Source organism: Heteronotia binoei, chromosome 3 (assembly GCF_032191835.1).
Source record: "Heteronotia binoei isolate CCM8104 ecotype False Entrance Well chromosome 3, APGP_CSIRO_Hbin_v1, whole genome shotgun sequence".
Classification (NCBI taxonomy): Eukaryota; Metazoa; Chordata; class Lepidosauria; order Squamata; family Gekkonidae; genus Heteronotia; species Heteronotia binoei.
The window spans coordinates 142,104,787-142,123,115 of NC_083225.1; the positions used below are offsets into that span (position 1 = coordinate 142,104,787).

The window sequence follows — 18,329 nt, forward strand, 5'->3', positions numbered from 1 at the left end:
AGGAATGGCCCGAATGTACATAGGACAGAATACATCAAACCATTTGTACTATACTTCTTCAGTCTAGAAAAATAATTTTTGAAATAGAAAAAAATCAACCTATTACTGCACTGATTTCAGCTCTACTTTGTCATGTTTCTTATGAAGATTCACTAATGCCATCTTGACTGACTACATACTATAAAGGTCAGAGGTTACCCGGTTAAAAAAAGGACCATTGTATTACAAACTTCTATAACCCCAGGCAAACACTTTTTGTCTTGTCACAACTATAAATGGCTTTCCTATTTGCACTTAACTGATTAGATCTCATTACCAGAACTGTGAAAGCACCACTAACATGTAGTTCACAAACATGCCACTCTGATCAAACTGCATAATACATCCATTAATATATTCCTATGTATATCAGAAAAATGATAACTTTTGGATCATTAGGTTAAGTCGCACTATGGGACAAAATCAAAAACTGCCCTCAATTAAATTATTGTGTTGGCTTTTAACTTGTATCTTGTTTTTATGGTATACCTCACCAAGAGCCCAGTGTAAGCTGGGATGGGGTGATAAATCAAATTTTAATCATCATCATTATTGCACATGTAGGGATAAATCTGGAGAAACAAAACCAAGATTATTAGAGAACTATTCATCTCCTTTGGTTCTAATTTCTGCATGTTTCCCTATGGTAGTACATAAATATGAAAATTAAACTTATTGTCCATTAAATTCATTATTTCACTATTAAAACATAAAATTTGTGTTTTAAATCAGAAATTAATTACTTATATATCTTTTGCACTGCGCATGACATTCAGTGATACACAGATATTTGTCATGCAACCATTTCCTTCACATATTTGTATTCTAAAATAAAGATTTTACAGTGCTATTCAGAAGACTTCACAGATAAAAATACAGGTTGTCGTGTAGCGAGCAATTTTACATATAGACTCATAAGAAATGCAAGATTCTCACAATTATTATCAAAATTCTCAGCCGCCCTGAGCCTGCCTAGGTGGGGATGGCGGGGCATAAATAAAATTTTATTATTATTATTATTAAAAGCAACCCTTATAGAAATTGTTTTAACCACTTCTTGGTTAAAATCTGCTGGGGCAGCCAGGCTTCAAAGCAGAAATTGTACTGCAGTGTGGATACAGCTTCAAGACAGATACTTTGACACACACACCCTTTCATTTAAAAATGACACTACTACTATCTTTCAGTTCTCTGTAACATTAAATACTAAATTATTTACATATAGATTCCCTGTTTAAAATGCACAGTGTTATAACAACACAGGGGGTCTTTTTCTTCAGATATACTTCAATGAAAGAAGATGATATTGGATTTATATCCCACCCTCCACACTGAATCTCAGAGAGGCTCACAATCTCCTTTATCTTCCTCCCCTACAGCAGACATCCTGTGAGGTGGGTGTCTTCTCAGCCTCTCACAGCAGCTGCCCTTTCAAGGACAACCTCTTCCAGAACTATGGATGACCCAAGGCCATTCCAGCAGGAGCAAGTGGAGGAGTTGGGAATCAAACCCAGTTCTCCCAGATAAGGGACCGCACACTTAACCACTACACCAAACTGGCTCTAAAACAAAAAAAGTCAAAGATACACTTGCTTTTTGAAAGCTCTGACAGAAACAGTTACTTGTATTGGCTAGTTTTGTGAATAATTATAATTGGAGAGAGAGGTAAGCAGTGTTATTATAACGTTATGTTTTATGAAATCCATATTCATCTATGAAATTCACTGGGTAGACTTCGCAGTCACAGTCGCTCAAATGTATTCATTGTAAAGTGCAGCTATAAAGACAGCCTCAGTCCACCCATACAATTTCCCTCTACTTCCCAGATTACTTTAAGCAGGCTATATTATTATATCTGCAGCAGCATTAATTATGGTTAATATTAAGAGTTTCCTCTTAATCAGCATCTGAAATCAAGATTTGCATCACAACTAAGTATTAACCATGGTTCGCACCAATGCAGACATGTTACCACATGGTACATAAGAACATAGGAGAAGCCATGTTGGATCAGGCCAATGGCCCATCCAGTCCAACACTCTGTATCACACAGTGGCCAAAAATTTATATATATATATACACTGTGGCTAATAGCTCCATATTTTTATCTAACCCCCTCTTGAAGCTGGCTATGCCACCTCCTGTGGCAGTGAATTCCACATGTTAATCATCCTTTGGGTGAAGAATTACCTCCTTTTATCCGTTCTAACCCGACTGCTCAGCAATTTCATTGAATGCCCACGAGTTCTTGTATTGTGAGACAGGGAGAAATGTACTTCTATCTCTACCTTTTCCATCCCATGCATAATCTTGCAAACCTCTACCATGTCACCACGCAGTCAATGTTTCTCCAAGCTAAAGAGCCCTAAGGGTTTTAACCTTTCTTCATAGGGAAAGTGTTCCAAACCTGTAATCATTCTAGTTGCCCTTTTCTGCACTTTTTCCAACGCTATGATATCCTTTTTGAGGTGCGGTGACCAGAATTGCACACAGTATTCCAAATGAGACCGCACCATCGATTTATACAGGGGCATTATGATACTGGCTGATTTGTTTTCAATTCCCTTCCTGATAATACCCTGCATGGCGTTGGCCTTTTTTATTGCAATCGCACACTGTCTTGACATTTTCAGTGAGTTGTCTACCACGACCCCAAGATCTCTCTCTTGGTCAGTCTCTGCCAGTTCACACCCCATCAACTTGTATTTGCAGCTGGGATTCTTGGCCCCAATGTGCATTACTTTGCACTTGGCCACATTGAACTCATCTGCCACGTTGACGCCCACTCACCCAACCTCAACAGATCCCTTTGGAGTTCCTCACAATCCTCTCTGGTTCTTACCACCCTGAACAATTTAGTGTCATCCGCAAACTTGGCCACTTCACTGCTTACTCTCAACTCTAAATCATTTATGAACAAGTTAAAGAGCATGGGACCCAGTACTGAGCCCTGCGGCACTCCACTGCTTACCATCCTCCACTGCGAAGACTGCCCATTTATACTCACTCTCTGCTTCCTATTAATTAGCCAGTTTTTGATCCACAAGAGGACCTGTCCTTTTACTCCATGACTCTCGAGCTTACTAAGGAGCCTTTGATGAGGAACTTTATTAAAAGCTTTCTGGAAGTCAAGGTAAACAATATCTATCGGGTCTCCTTTGTCCACATGTTTGTTCACCCCCTCAAAGAATGTAACAGGTTAGTGAAGCAAGATCTTCCCTTACAGAACCCATGCTGAGTCTTCCTCAATAGCTCATGTTCATCAATGTGCCTACTCATTCTGTCCTTGATAATGGTTTCTACCAACTTTCCCGGTATTGAAGTCAGACTGACTGGCCTGTAGTTACCCGGATCTCTTCTGGAACCCTTTTTAAAGATGGGGGTGACATTTGCTACCTTCCAGTCCTCAGGAACGGAGGCAGATTTCAATGAAAGATTACATATTTTTTTCAAAAGATCCACAAGTTCAACTTTGAGTTCTTTCAGAACTCTTGGATGTATGCCATCCAGACCTGGTGACTTATTAGTTTTTAATTCGTCCATCAGTTGTAGGACCTCCTCTCTTGTCACCTCAATCTGACTCTGGTCTTTCAACAGCCCTTCCAATAAAAGTGGTTCCATAGCAGGCAAACTCTTCTCATCTTCCATAGTAAAGACGGAGGCAAAAAATTCATGAAAATGGTAAAAAAAAAGGTGAAAGTAACAGTGGGAGGATGAAGAAAAATACAAAGTCCTGGCATTCTCAGGAACTAATGACAACACAGAGATAATGATGATAATGATGATGATATATTTTAATTATAATAATAACTGTTGTTGTTATTATTATTGTTATTGATTTATTTGGCTGCCCTTCCCTGCAGGCAGGGCTCATGGCAGTTTACCAAAAAAGACAAATACGAGAAGTAATAAAAGTTACAACAGTTTAAAATACCTGGAACATCAGCAATAAACCAATACACTGTTCAAGATAGTGGAAGAAATTCACACAATTCACACCCTCCTAGGGTGGAGAGGATATGGAGAGTTGAGAGAGGGTATGAGAGTTCCAGACCATTGCTGTCCTCAACTAAATGCCTAGTGGAACATCTCTGCCTTGCATACCCTGCAGAAGGATAGTAGATCCTGTAAAGCACAGATTTCTCTGGCAGAGCATTCTACCAGGTGGGGGCCAGGGCTGAAAAAGTCCTGGCCCTAGTTAAGGATAGCCTGATCTCTCTTGGGCCAGGCACCACCAGGAGGTTATTATTCTCCAAGTGGAGCACACTTCCAGGGACTTACTGAGAGAAGCGGTCCCAAAAGTATGTAGGTCCTTGATCACTGAGGGACTTAAAGGTCAAGACCAAGACCTTGAACAGAATCTGCTGCTCCACTGGAAGCCAGTGCAGCTCATGCAGCACAGGTTGAATATATGCCATCTGATGGGTTCTTGTAAGGATTCGCGTAGCCATATTCTGGATCAACTGGAGCTTCTGGGTCAACTGGAGCTAAAGGGTAAGCCCATTACAGTAGTCTATCCTGGAGGTGACTTACATCTGTAATAATTTTTCCACATTACTTCCCCATATCCTCCTCCTGGCAATCTCTACATCCTCAACTTTCCCTGCTTCCTTCTTTCTGCACCACCTACCAACCCAACCAACCTCCTTTTTATCGATCCTATCTCCAGCTATATCTATAATTATTTACTTCATTTATAACCCATCCTTCTTCACGATGAGTATCCAAAACAACTTATATCATTCTCCTTCTGTTTTATTCTCACAACAATCTCACAACAACTTAGACTGAGACTCTGTGACTGGCCCCAGGCTCAAGGCTTTTGTGGGATGGCTGCTGTCAGCAAGCAGTCAGGATAGTAATGCAAGTCATGTGATAGCAAGTTGTCTGGTGATTGCTGCTGGAGCTCAAAGGTCAAAATAGCTCTGGAAAGGACTCTGCCCCCTCCCCCTACCTTTTACTGACAGAAACTAAGGCATAAAGACTGGTAATACCATCTTCATAAAAGCTTTAAGGCAAAAATGCAAACTCATATGATGATCCTAATGTTAAGACCATTACCTCAGTTCAAACCCAAACATAAGATAACTTATATTATAGATAAGGTTGACAAGTTATTTTCTGCAGAATGAATTAAAGACAAATGCCCCATTTTCCCTTTTAATATTTTAGAGTGTACTTCTAGATTGTTCAGTAGTTTGGGGACCCTAAGTTGGCTGGAAAAGCAGTATAAAATGTTTTAAATAAATAAATAAATTGTCCTTCTCCCTTAATAAATGGTTTCCTTCTCTGAGTTATTTAACACTTTAAAGAACATCCAATTTATATTCTTTTCAAAGTTCAAGACACAGTCAAATATATTCGCCTCTCTCTGGCAACAAAGCTGATTATGTGTTTAAAGTGGAATACACAGACATAAAATCTGAGGAAAGTGCCTTTAATGTATTCTAATGCCTGCAGAACACAGAGACTGTGATTCTGGGCACTGACATATTACCCAGCAATTCACACCATAAAATAATAATGATGATGATGATGATGATGATGATAATGTTAGGCTGCCCTTCCTTGCAGACTGGCCTCAGGGCAGTTTACATCAGTGAGGTCGTGAGTTAATAGATGATTGTCAATTGTGTCAAATGCTGCTAAGATCTAACAGAAGCAGCAGAGCTGATCCACCTTGATCCAGTAGTCTGCAGAGACTGTCTGTAGGGGAGACCAAAGCAGTCATTATCCAGTTGTGGAAGCCTGATTGGAATGGATCCAACACCAATGTGTAGTCCAAGAATTTCTGGAGCCCTTCAGGCACTGCTTTTTTAATTACCTTACCTAGAAATGACAGATTAGAATCTGGGTGGTAATCTGTCAGGTCCATAGGATCTGAGTTCGCTGTTTTCAAGAGTGGGACAACCATCTTTTCAAAAGTGGGACAAAATATGAGCATTCCTATTCCAGCACCAGCCACGCAACTGTACAATAAGTTTCTGATGCCAGGGCCACCAATCAGTAGAGGAGAAGTAATTAGAGAGACAACATTACATGAGCTAAGGTGACCCTGGGGAGAACCTATAGAGATGGGCAACCCAGGTAATTTGTTTTTATAGAGTGTTTAGGCTAGGTCTGGGGGTGCAGGTGGAATCTTGCATTGGAGCCTGTGAAGACACTAAGTATCCCTGCTTTTACCTGATCCATGTAGCTCACAATAAAATTGGTATGTCCTTCACAAAAAAGCAAGTGAAAACATACAAGCATTCACAAGTTAGCTTTGCAAAGGTCTGGGTCCACAAGCAACAGTACGTATTTATATTCAAATTAACTTACGTAAATAAGCACATTCAGTATTCTGGGACCAACTTTAGTATTTTATATTCTCTAGGACCCTTGAAAAGGGGAAGAAGAAAAAGAAGAAGAAGAAGAATTGCATTTATATATCACCCTATACTCTGAATCTCAGTCTCGGAGCGGTCACAATCCCCTTTAATTACCCCCCCCCCACAACAGACTCTCTGTAAGGTAGGTGGGGCTGAGAGAGCTCTTACACCAGCTGCCCTTTCAAGGACAACTCCTCTGGGAACTATGGCTGTCCCAAGGTCATTCCAGCAGTTGCAAGTGGAGGAGTGAGGAATCAAACCCGGTTCTCCCAGATAAGAGTCCGCACACTTAGCCACTACACCAAACTGGCTTCTTTCTCTTCCAGAGTGAGCCTGTGTAAAGCATCTGAGTTGAATATAAAAGGTCTCATGTTCATTCCTGGCAATCCCGTTAAAACTGATGTGATGGGGAAAACCTCCACCTGAGACACTAAAGATCAGACTAGAAAATACTGACCTTGTAGATCAATAGTCTGACTCAGTAAGACAGTTTGGAATACAAATGTTAACTAATACTTATTAACCATGGTCTCAAAAAAAATCCACACAAAAGGGCCTGCAAAGTTGTGAGGGAAGTGGGAGTTGCAGCCTACTGGGGAACTGATGGCATGAAAAGCAGGAGCAGGGAAGGAGAGGAAATAGCATATGGAGGACAAAACACAGAATGTGATTGAAGAGACAAGTAACCATTCACTAGCAAGTCTATGCAGTTAAAATTTTCTAATCCCAAAGCCAATTTCATACTGCACTCATAATATATGAAACAATAGGTTAGTCTTTATCACAGAAACACCTAAACATCACCTAAACATTGAGTAGGCGGATTCTAAAGACCATTTCCTAAGTGACATGTAGACTTACTGTAGTAGACACCCATTTGGTTAGCAGATGTCACCCATATGATTCAAGATGGTATGAGAGTTTTACCATACCTCAGTACTCAATCAGAAATCCTGAGGAGAGTGGTAAACATTTTTCTCATAGTGAGTAGATGCTACATGTGACTGTGTCCCCATATTCTTCAACTGTGTGTATTAATTAACCTATATTTATGTTCTGCCTTTCTCACTGAGACTCAAATCAGATTACATAGTGTAAATTAATAACAGTCCATATGAAAAGACATCTAAGATATACAGTGTATGGTGTTACAATCGACACAAGAAGACATCAAATGAGCAATGTATAAGGACTAGAATTACCAAAATCTGAATGAGCATAACATACAGCCCTGCTGTGATCCCAATAAGGTAAGGAGAGCCACATAAACACAAAAGGACTTAAAGGGGGGATTGTATATTTCAAAAGCTATTATGAAGGTAGAATGTCAGGGGGGGTGGTTTCCAGTGTTTTGCACTGAGTGTCACATATAGGACTATCTGCCCACTGAACAGAAATCTTGGATGTGTGCTCGGTGCAAAGAGCTCCTTGGTGGCTGACCTGGAGAAGCAGAGACAGTCAGTTGGGCACTCTCAGTGACTTGTTATATGTGTCCCACTCTGAACATGGTCACCCCGCTGCTGCCAGGGAGCATGAGGGTTGAGAGGGAACAGGGCACTGTGCTGCGGATAAGGGGAATGTGCCCTCAGAAGGGACCTCTTCTTCAGTTGGTGAGCAGATATCCTTTCACGCCAAGGAACCATCCCTGGGCGGGGGGGGGGGGGTCTTGGTAGTTGGTGATTTGATCCTTAGACAGATAGCTGGGTAGCAAAACCGCATACAGACCATATGGTGACTTGCCTGCATGGTGCGAAGGTAGCAGACATTATGCATGTTGTAGAAAGGCTGATATACAGTGCTGGGGAGGAGCCAGTGGTAGTGGTACATGTCAGCACCAAAGATGTGGGGAAATGCAGTTGTGAGGTCCTGGAGGAAAAATTGCTGCTAGGCAGGAGACTCAAGGCCAGGATCTCCAAGGTAGCCTTCTCAGAAGTGTTACCTGTTCCACATGCAGAGCCAGAGAGACAGGCACAAAATAGGAGTCTCAATGCGTGGATGAGACAATGGTGTAGAAAGGAAGGGTTCAAGTTTGTTAGGCACTTATGGACCTCTTGATGGCACCTGGTTTTTTTGGCAACTGTGTGACACAGAGTGTTGGATTGGATGAGACATTTGCCTGATCCAACATGGCTTCTCTTATGAGATACAAAACAAATCAATAAATATCAGGCATGATACAGTGTGGATATAATGAAGAAAAATGGCACTACAAAAGGTAACATGCAGCAAACTAATATGTTTTACAAACTTATAAATGGTGTAATCCACAGTTGATTTCCCCATATGGTTCTGCTATATTATTCTGTTACAGAATGTGGGAGCCTTCCTGCTTTCCTCAGGCAGGCCATTCCACAAGGTTGGGACCATAACAGAGAAAGCAAATGTATGGGCAGTTGCTGATCTTGACTGTTTTCAGGGTAGCACCTACAGAATATTCATCATGAAAAATTATTACTCTGTACCTTAAAGTCAAGAACAAATTAAGTGGGTAGGAAATGGGTAAGAGTCTGGAAAAACTGGCCAGAGATTTCCCCCAAAATATTTATAGAAGATACTAAACTCCTTCCTTATTGAAAACAAAAGTGGGACGATGAAAACTGGTTGACTCCGAATTTTAACAGGGCTGACTTCTCTTGGGGATGCTAATCTGCTACTTTTCATGAACAGTGAAATGGAGAAGGTGACAGAAAATAAATTGGCAGCTGTGGGGTTGAGACAGGGATGAAGGGAAAGCAAAAAGCATGAGGGGAAGGAAAGGAAATGCAAAGGCAGAAACTCAGGCATGTTAGTAAGTATAAAAGGGTTTTTCACACTTCTTACAAAACTGAGTATTAGATATAATGAGTTCCTCACTGACATACAGTCCTTTATCACTTACCATCACCTCATCAGATTCGCAGAGCCTGTCTACCCATCCTTAATTTCGCCTCCTAAAATTTACAAAAATATATTTAAAAGTCAAATATCTGTCTTTCTTCCATGGAAATCCATTTTTTTTAAATAACAATTTCTAATATACTACTGATTTAAAATATATTTTACATTTATTTCTAAATGCAGCTTATTGCTACATCCCATGTACTCTTACTTGAGAACAGGCCCATGTGAAAAGAGTAGGACTTGTTCCTAAGTATACATCTGTAGGATTGGACTGCATTTACATTTGCTAAAATATTAGGAATATATATTTGGAAATTCACAGGATAATAGTAATTGTTATTTGTAACGGTAATAAATAATATTTAATAAAGTGTAAAAAATATTTTTTCAAATTAAGGCCACAGTAAAAATCAAAGAATATCATTCATTTTAAGGTACTTAAAGCAAACATTATTACACCGAAAAAATGAATGAAAATTTTTGTTTATGCAGCAATGTAATCACTCCATACAATATAACTGATATTGTAAAGGCTGGATCCGAAGGTATCACTCTTTCAGCAAAATGGCAGTTACACAGACGTAAAAGTACTTTCATTGCTGGAAAAGAAGACTGATTCAGGTCTAGCCATGTTGGTCTGAAACAACTGATAAAAGTTTAAGTCCAGTGGCACCTTTAAGACCAACAAAGTTTAATTCTGAGTATAAGATTTTGTGTGCGTGAAGAAGCTTATACCCAGAATAAACTTTGTTAGTCTTAAAGGTGCCACTGGAGAAGAACAGTATTACAAAGCCTCACTTTGCCTATCACACTGTACTTGAGAGTCCCTTCAGCCCTAAAATTATGAAGTCCCTCCATGCCCCAACCCCAAAACAAAAAAGGGGAAAAACTGAAATATGTAACTACTTTGCCATCAAACCTAAACTTATATTAATGATTTAACATAAAATGCACTATTTATAGCTAGAATATGATATGGCATACTGATGGAATCCAAAACTATAAAAGTCTTCTTCATCAAGTGCTGTTGAAATATATATATATATATATATATATATATATATATATACACACACACACACACATAAATATATATTTATTTACTGTATTTGTTGTGAAGAGGCATCTAATAAGTACAGTGTAGGTTGATACTATCAATATGAGTAGACATTTAATAAAATCTCTCTTTACTAGCCTCAGTTTGCCGGCAATGCTTTGGATCCACTCCTAAAAATATGTGAAACCAAATAACAGCACTATCTACTAGATGTGGATGCAAAAGCATCTTGTAGAAAGACAAAGATGATTAATCATTTAGCATATTGATAAATCCTAACTGCATCATGTGAACATTTTTATTCATTTGGATAATCCACAACTTTCATAACATCATTTTAAATTATTTTCAGGCCATAAGTCTTCACAAAACTGAACAGTATGAATCCAACAATACATTTGCACTGGTCAAGTGAAAAGGCCATAGGGTTTGATCCAAAAATGCTGAGTGAGGCTCCATTCATGAGAATTTAAGAAACAGCAGGGATTGCTATTATTATTATTATTATTATTTATTCAATTTACTGAATCGCCCCATCCTGGCCTAAACTGGGCTCTGGGTGATATCCAACACATATAAAGGAACTACAGCTCAAACTAGAAATTTGCAAAAATATTGATTTCTCCTCCTGTTTGCAGAAGCACCTTAGGATCCAATGCAATGTGCATTTACCAGCTAACAGAAATTTCACAAGGCTTACATTGCAAGTGTTTTTAAGAGGGAAAATGTAAGGCTATTACAAAAGAGAGACTGTCAAAAACAGCCATCTAAAGTTTCAACTTTTTACACTTAAAGCATTGTTTCAAAAATATTTAACTGAAATGTATTATTTTGTAAATAACAGTTATTTAAAGATAAAAGCAGTGTTTCCTGTTCTGAATCATAGCAGAATTCTGAATACTTGTCCAGTTCTGGCTATTTTCACACAGGCATGGGGAAAGTTGTCCCCACAGTGCAAGCAACAGTGACTACTACTGAGACATTTACATGATCTACTCCCACAGGGCTCACTGCTGGCAGCACCCCTCACCCCTTCCTGTTGACCATGTTAATTCAGAAGTGCTGATCTGATAACAATCTAGCCCAGGCCTTTCCCTACAGTCTGGCAACTCCCCTGCCACCAAAAACTGAGCTGCGGCTTACATATGAACCAGATTTTTAAAAAACCCTGTTAAAAGGGTTGGAAGGGAAGGGCATGCCAGGGTTCAGCATTGCCATTTTGAAGGTGGCACTAAGCTCTGTTTTCCTCCGAATTGGCTGCAGGCAGAACTTTCACACTAAGGCTCTGCCTGCAGCTGGCACACTGGTAAATCAGAGCAAAGAAGGTTTTTCGTTGCTCTGGCTTAAAAGGGAAAGGCCCAGGAATTCCACAAGCTGAGCTTGGAAAGAGCATGGCATTCTGTGGAAACTTCCAAATAAAGAAAAGACATGCTGTGTGCCACCCAGGGAAAAATCGCCATGTAGAAATAGCCTTAATTGACAACATTGCTTAAAATGCCACATAAAAGGTAAACCGGACTTGAATAAGAAGAGGGAAGTAGTATTTTAAAGTATGGAACAAAAATAAGACAGAGGAAAGTAGGTTTGCATTTGGCAAAGTTCCACCCACTTTTCAAATATTTAGCATACTTATGGGCAAACAGAACGTAGAAATTAATGAAGCAACAGTAGATGTTTTTCTAAAATGTAGCTAGTGTAGGCATTCCTCAAGAAGGAAGTCAACCTATGTACTGAAAAGGAAGAAGCTTGCTCTTCCAGTCTACAGGAATAAACAAAATGCAGAGTGCGCTCAATGGAATTCCATATTGATGAGGATAGGATTTGCAGACACCAAGACAGCTCAGATATGATGCTCACCACAGTGTATGTTAAAACAATTAAATACATTGACATTCAGTAATTTACTCTGCTTGGAATTTTCAAGCAGATACTGGAGTCACAAACAGTACAAAGAAAATAACAAAAGGTACAGAGACTGGGCAAAAAAGAGCAGTTGGAATACTGTAGTTAAATGGGAGAGGACCCAAATGTCATGGTAGACAAAATTCTACAATTGTAAAGTCTGCTTTTCTGTATCTGCAGCACTCATAGACATGTTTTAGAATATCTTCCAGAACCAGAACATCTCAAAATTTACTTATAGTCAAACATATAAAATTACCCATCCTGACACAATATCCTTGAACCTTTAATTTCAGCCCAGAAGCCGACCTTCAGATGTGCAGTCACATGGCTGCTGTAAAACATAATTTACCAAGAAGTTCTATATTGTATGCATACTTCCAAAAAAAATAAAATAAAAGTATCCTCTTAGCAATTTGGTTAGGGTGGCCATAATGTCTGAAGGCCAGCCAGGGACACCTTGGGGGGGGGAAGGCAGGAGTGCGCGCGCGCTCCGCGCGCGCGCCGCCGGAAACAGGAAGTGACGTCACTTCCGGCGACGTCACTTCCGGCGACGGCATACCACCGCCGGAAACAGGAAGTGACATCACTTCCTGTGACATCATTTCCCCCGCGCCACCTGCCGGAAACGGGAAGTGACATCACTTCCTGTGACATCATTTCCCCCGCGCCACCTGCCGGAAGCAGGAAGTGACATCACTTCCTGTGACATCATTTCCCCCAAATGGCATCATTTCCCCCAAATGCCACTGCCGGAAACAGGAAGTGACTTCACAGCACTTCCTGTGACGTCCCCAAAAATCCCCCAAATATCACCGCCGGAAACAATTTTGTTCTCAAATCCTGTATATACTTCATCAGTATATGGGATAAGGCACTTTCTCAACTGTGCTGCATAATGCAGCCTATTTATTTTGTCCTGTTGGCTCTGTTGGCTCTATCTGCGCCACCTTCATCACTTTCGGGGTGTGGATCCCCCAGTGGGGTGGGCTCCCGACTCCCTCCGCCGGCTGTTTCTGATAGCCCTGCGCCCCCTCTTTCATTTGATATGTGTCCCGTGCGGGTGCCACCCTCCTGCCGGGAGATGCCGCAAAATGAGCCCCCTTGAGGCTTATGGCGGCAGGGCTCGGGGGAAGCAAGCTAGACTGCTGTTCTTTTGAGGGGTTATAGAGTGTTTCGAGCCCCTCCCTGTGGCATTGGTCCCATCGTCGTGGGACCCAGGGGGCCGGCGCAGCAGCCTGCCGAAGCAGCCTGTCACTAATAACACAGGTCGAGATGCGGAAGTGACTGACAGGCTGCTTCAGCGGGCCGCTGCGCCGGCCCCCTGGGTCCCACAACGATGGGACCGATGCCACAGGGAGGGGCTCGAAACACTCTATAACCCCTCAAAAGAACAGCAGTCTAGCTTGCTTCCCCCGAGCCCTGCCGCCATAAGCCTCAAGGGGGCTCATTTTGCGGCATCTCCCGGCAGGAGGGTGGCACCCGCACGGGACACATATCAAATGAAAGAGGGGGCGCAGGGCTATCAGAAACAGCCGGCAGAGGGAGTCGGGAGCCCACCCCACTGGGGGATCCACACCCCGAAAGTGATGAAGGTGGCGCAGATAGAGCCAACAGAGCCAACAGGACAAAATAAATAGGCTGCATTATGCAGCACAGTTGAGAAAGTGCCTTATCCCATATACTGATGAAGTAAATACAGGATCTGAGAACAAAATTGCACCAGAAGACACAAACACAAAGCTCCCTTACACTGAATCAGTGCTTGGGTCCACCAAAGTCAGTATTGTCCACTCCAGTCACAAACACAAAGCTCCCTTACACTGAATCAGTGCTTGGGTCCACCAAAGTCAGTATTGTCACATAAGAACATAACAGAAGCCCTGTTGGATCAGGCCAGTGGCCCATCCAGTCCAACACTCTGCGTCACATAAGAACATAAGAGAAGCCCTGTTGGATCAGGCCAGTGGCCCATCCAGTCCAACACTCTGCGTCACATAAGAACATAAGAGAAGCCCTGTTGGATCAGGCCAGTGGCCCATCCAGTCCAACACTCTGCGTCACATAAGAACATAAGAGAAGCCCTGTTGGATCAGGCCAGTGGCCCATCCAGTCCAACACTCTGCGTCACATAAGAACATAACAGAAGCCCTGTTGGATCAGGCCAGTGGCCCATCCAGTCCAACACTCTGCGTCACATAAGAACATAACAGAAGCCCTGTTGGATCAGGCCAGTGGCCCATCCAGTCCAACACTCTGTGTCACATAAGAGAAGCCCTGTTGCATCAGGCCAGTGGCCCCTCCAGTCCAACACTCTGCGCCACATAAGAACATAAGGAGGGAAGGAAGGGAGGAGGGAAGGGAGGAGGGAAGGGAAGGGAAGGGAAGGGAAGGGAAGGGAAGGGAAGGGAAGGGAAGGGAAGGGAAGGGAGGAAGGGAGGAAGGAAGGAAGGAAGGAAGGAAGGAAGGAAGGAAGGAAGGAAGGAAGGAAGGAAGGAAGGAAGGAAGGAAGGAAGGAAGGAAGGAAGGAAGGAAGGGAAGGGAGGGAAGGAAGAAAGAAAGGAAGGGAGGGAGGGAGGAGGGAGGGGAGGAGGGAGGGAAGGAAGGGAGGAGGGAAGGGAGGAGGGAAGGGAAGGGAAGGGAGGAGGGAAGGGAGGAGGGAAGGGAAGGGAAGGGAAGGGAGGAAGGAAGGAAGGAAGGAAGGAAGGAAGGAAGGAAGGAAGGAAGGAAGGAAGGAAGGAAGGAAGGAAGGAAGGGAGGGAGGGAAGGAAGAAAGAAAGGAAGGAAGGGAGGAGGGAGGGAGGGAAGGAAGGAAGGGAAGGGAGGGAGGGAAGGAAGGGAGGGAAGGAAGGGAGGAAGAAAGGAAAGAAGGGAAGAGGGAGGGAAGAAAGGAAGGCCGCCCCCCCCGCTTTCGGCCCCCTTACCTGCGGTGGCGGTCGGCGGCGAGTCGGGCGGCGGCGGCGGGTCGGGCGGCGGCGGCGAGTCCAGCGGCGGCGGCGAGTCCAGCGGCGGGGGCGGCGGCGAGGCCAGGGAGGCGTCGGAGAGGCCTTCCTTGGCCGGCGCTGGCCCGGGAAGGCCTTCCAGAGGCTCTGGAAGGCCTTCCCGGACCAGCGCCGGGTGCTCCGCGGCCTCCCCGCGGCCTCCGCTGGTCGCTGGGGGCCTTCCAGACACTCTGGAAGGCCCCCAGCGACCAGCGGAGGCCGCGGGGAGGCCTTCGCTGGCCGGCGCTGGTCCGGGAAGGCCTTCCAGAGGCTCTGGAAGGCCTTCCCGGACCAGCGCCGGGTGCTCCGCGGCCTCCCCGCGGCCTCCGCTGGTCGCTGGGGGCCTTCCAGACACTCTGGAAGGCCCCCAGCGACCAGCGGAGGCCGCGGGGAGGCCTTCGCTGGCCGGCGCTGGCCCGGGAAGGCCTTCCAGAGGCTCTGGAAGGCCTTCCCGGACCAGCGCCGGGTGCTCCGCGGCCTCCCCGCGGCCTCCGCTGGTCGCTGGGGGCCTTCCAGACACTCTGGAAGGCCCCCAGCGACCAGCGGAGGCCGCGGGGAGGCCTTCGCTGGCCGGCGCTGGCCCGGGAAGGCCTTCCAGAGGCTCTGGAAGGCCTTCCCGGACCAGCGCCGGGTGCTCCGCGGCCTCCCCGCGGCCTCCGCTGGTCGCTGGGGGCCTTCCAGACACTCTGGAAGGCCCCCAGCGACCAGCGGAGGCCGCGGGGAGGCCTTCGCTGGCCGGCGCTGGCCCGGGAAGGCCTTCCAGAGGCTCTGGAAGGCCTTCCCGGACCAGCGCCGGGTGCTCCGCGGCCTCCGCTGGTCGCTGGGGGCCTTCCAGACACTCTGGAAGGCCCCCAGCGACCAGCGGAGGCCGCGGGGAGGCCTTCGCTGGCCGGCGCTGGTCCGGGAAGGCCTTCCAGAGGCTCTGGAAGGCCTTCCCGGACCAGCGCCGGGTGCTCCGCGGCCTCCCCGCGGCCTCCGCTGGTCGCTGGGGGCCTTCCAGACACTCTGGAAGGCCCCCAGCGACCAGCGGAGGCCGCGGGGAGGCCTTCGCTGGCCGGCGCTGGTCCGGGAAGGCCTTCCAGAGGCTCTGGAAGGCCTTCCCGGACCAGCGCCGGGTGCTCCGCGGCCTCCCCGCGGCCTCCGCTGGTCGCTGGGGGCCTTCCAGACACTCTGGAAGGCCCCCAGCGACCAGCGGAGGCCGCGGAGAGGCCTCCCCCACCGCTGCCGGCCCCGCGCGCGGGCGGGGAAGGCGGGGAGTGAGGGAGGGAGCGTCCCTGCGCGTGCGCAGGGGCCCTGCGCAGGCGCAGGGACGCTCCCTCCCTCACTCCCCGCCTTCCCCGCCCGCGCCCGCGGCCCACCGGCTCCTGGGCTGCCTAAACCGGGACCTTTAATGGTTCCGGTATAGGGAGCCCGGGATCCGGGATTGGGTGGCCAGATCCGGGAATGTCCCGGGAGACCGGGACGGTCTGGCCACCCTAAATTTGGTTTTAAAGTTACACTGAATTTTACAGTGAATTTTAAATTACAAATAAAAGGAAAAAAGCTGCTAAGAAGGTTAAGTGAAGACATTTTCTCTCTCCTTTTCACAAAATTAAGTAAACTAAGAAAAATAACCAGTTCTGTGAAATACAATGAATAAATTAACATTGTCCTTTCATTAGAAGGATGCATCTCCTTTTTTTCTCTCCAGTCATTTTCAGATTATAATATTATTATTAGCTTTACTATCTTGGAGGAAGGGCCAAAATCTCAAAGTATAGACGAATTACCATTCAGGACCTTTCTAAGTATGCCACGATTTATATTTTTGTTTCCATCATGATACAAGTATCTTCTAAACAACCTGTCCACCTAATTTTTGTGGAAATAAATATAAAATAGAGACCAGAATTACTAAGTATATTTATTAGACCTGGCCTCACTTTAAACAAATCAGATAATTTCTCCTTCAGATAATTTCATCTGAGGCTTCTCACACCTGAAGAAACATTTATCTTTTATGATTACACTATTAAATTCATTTTACCTTGAAAATATCATATAGTAAGTTATGTTATGAATCACTGGTTGCTCAGAATTGTTCTTTATTTTTTATGTCTTAGTCCCTTCACATACAATATCAAGAAAAAAAATTTCCCATATGGATACATCTTGTAGGATATTGTAACTGTATAAATATGTACATGTACCACTAGATTCCTGTTTTATCATGCATCAAAACCATTTTTAAAAGTGGGAGGGGGGTTACAAAATCTCCAGGTATTTCCAACCTAGAGCTGACAACCCTACCAGTAGGTTGGGAGGACTCAAGTTACTGGCCCAAGTTCATCCAACATGCCATATAAAAGAGGGGGGGAGTGCCCATGTTTATTTCAAAGAGAAAATGCTCATGTAATATTCTACAGAAGGGGTGGCCAATGGTAGCTCTCCAGATGTTTTTTGCCTACAACTCCCATCAGCCCCAGCCAGCATGGCCAATGGCTGGGGCTGATAGGAGTTGTAGGCAAAAAAACATCTGGAGAGTTACCATTGGCCACCCCTGTTCTACAGAACTGGTTGCTGGATGTTAATTATTTGTTGTTAATTATATATGTAACTTATTATGCAACTGATGTTACTAGAATATCTTTGGCTCAATCCAGAAAGACCAATATGCACAAAAAGAATTTATATCTTTTAGTAATAAATCTCCTGTCGTGGTGGCAAATCTAACTATCCTGATTGGTTGAGGCTCAGTGGGGTATCAACCGTTGGCCCGTCAAACTATCAATCAAGAGTACTTGTGTGCCATTGGTTAAGCTGCTCCTCTCTTGCACCCGAGTGGCTGTTGCTAGCCAGCTAAGCTGATTCTGTCAGTAAAACATAGCCAACCTTAGTTCTGGCAGTTACTGTGGGAACACACCATTGGCCCATCACATGTCAGTCACAGTCTCTGGCCTCTCATTGGCTGACCTTCTGCTCCCACCTACTTCAGCCCCAGGAATGTTGAACACCCTGCCATAAGCAGTCTTACCTCAGAGACAGCCACATCTCCAACTCTTCTCTGTGTCCTCTCTGTCAACTGGCCTCAGAAGGTGCTGCAGAGCTACGACAGCCTCA

The 18,329-nt window shown here is 44.6% G+C and overlaps 1 protein-coding gene across 6 annotated transcripts in view; it reads right to left on the bottom strand.

Moving 5' to 3' along the window:
- Positions 1 to 18,329, bottom strand: part of BBX (BBX high mobility group box domain containing) — a 201,832-nt gene that overhangs the window by 138,695 nt on the left and 44,808 nt on the right. For 2 of the 6 annotated variants that reach the window (XM_060234551.1, XM_060234550.1), the window contains exon 3: positions 9,289 to 9,340. The exons of the other annotated variants lie outside the window; for them this stretch is intronic. In XM_060234551.1, the coding sequence (XP_060090534.1) occupies positions 9,289 to 9,291 (3 nt within the window). In that variant the 5' untranslated portion in view covers positions 9,292 to 9,340. The remainder of the gene's footprint in view (positions 1 to 9,288; positions 9,341 to 18,329) is intronic. 6 annotated transcript variants of the gene reach the window in all.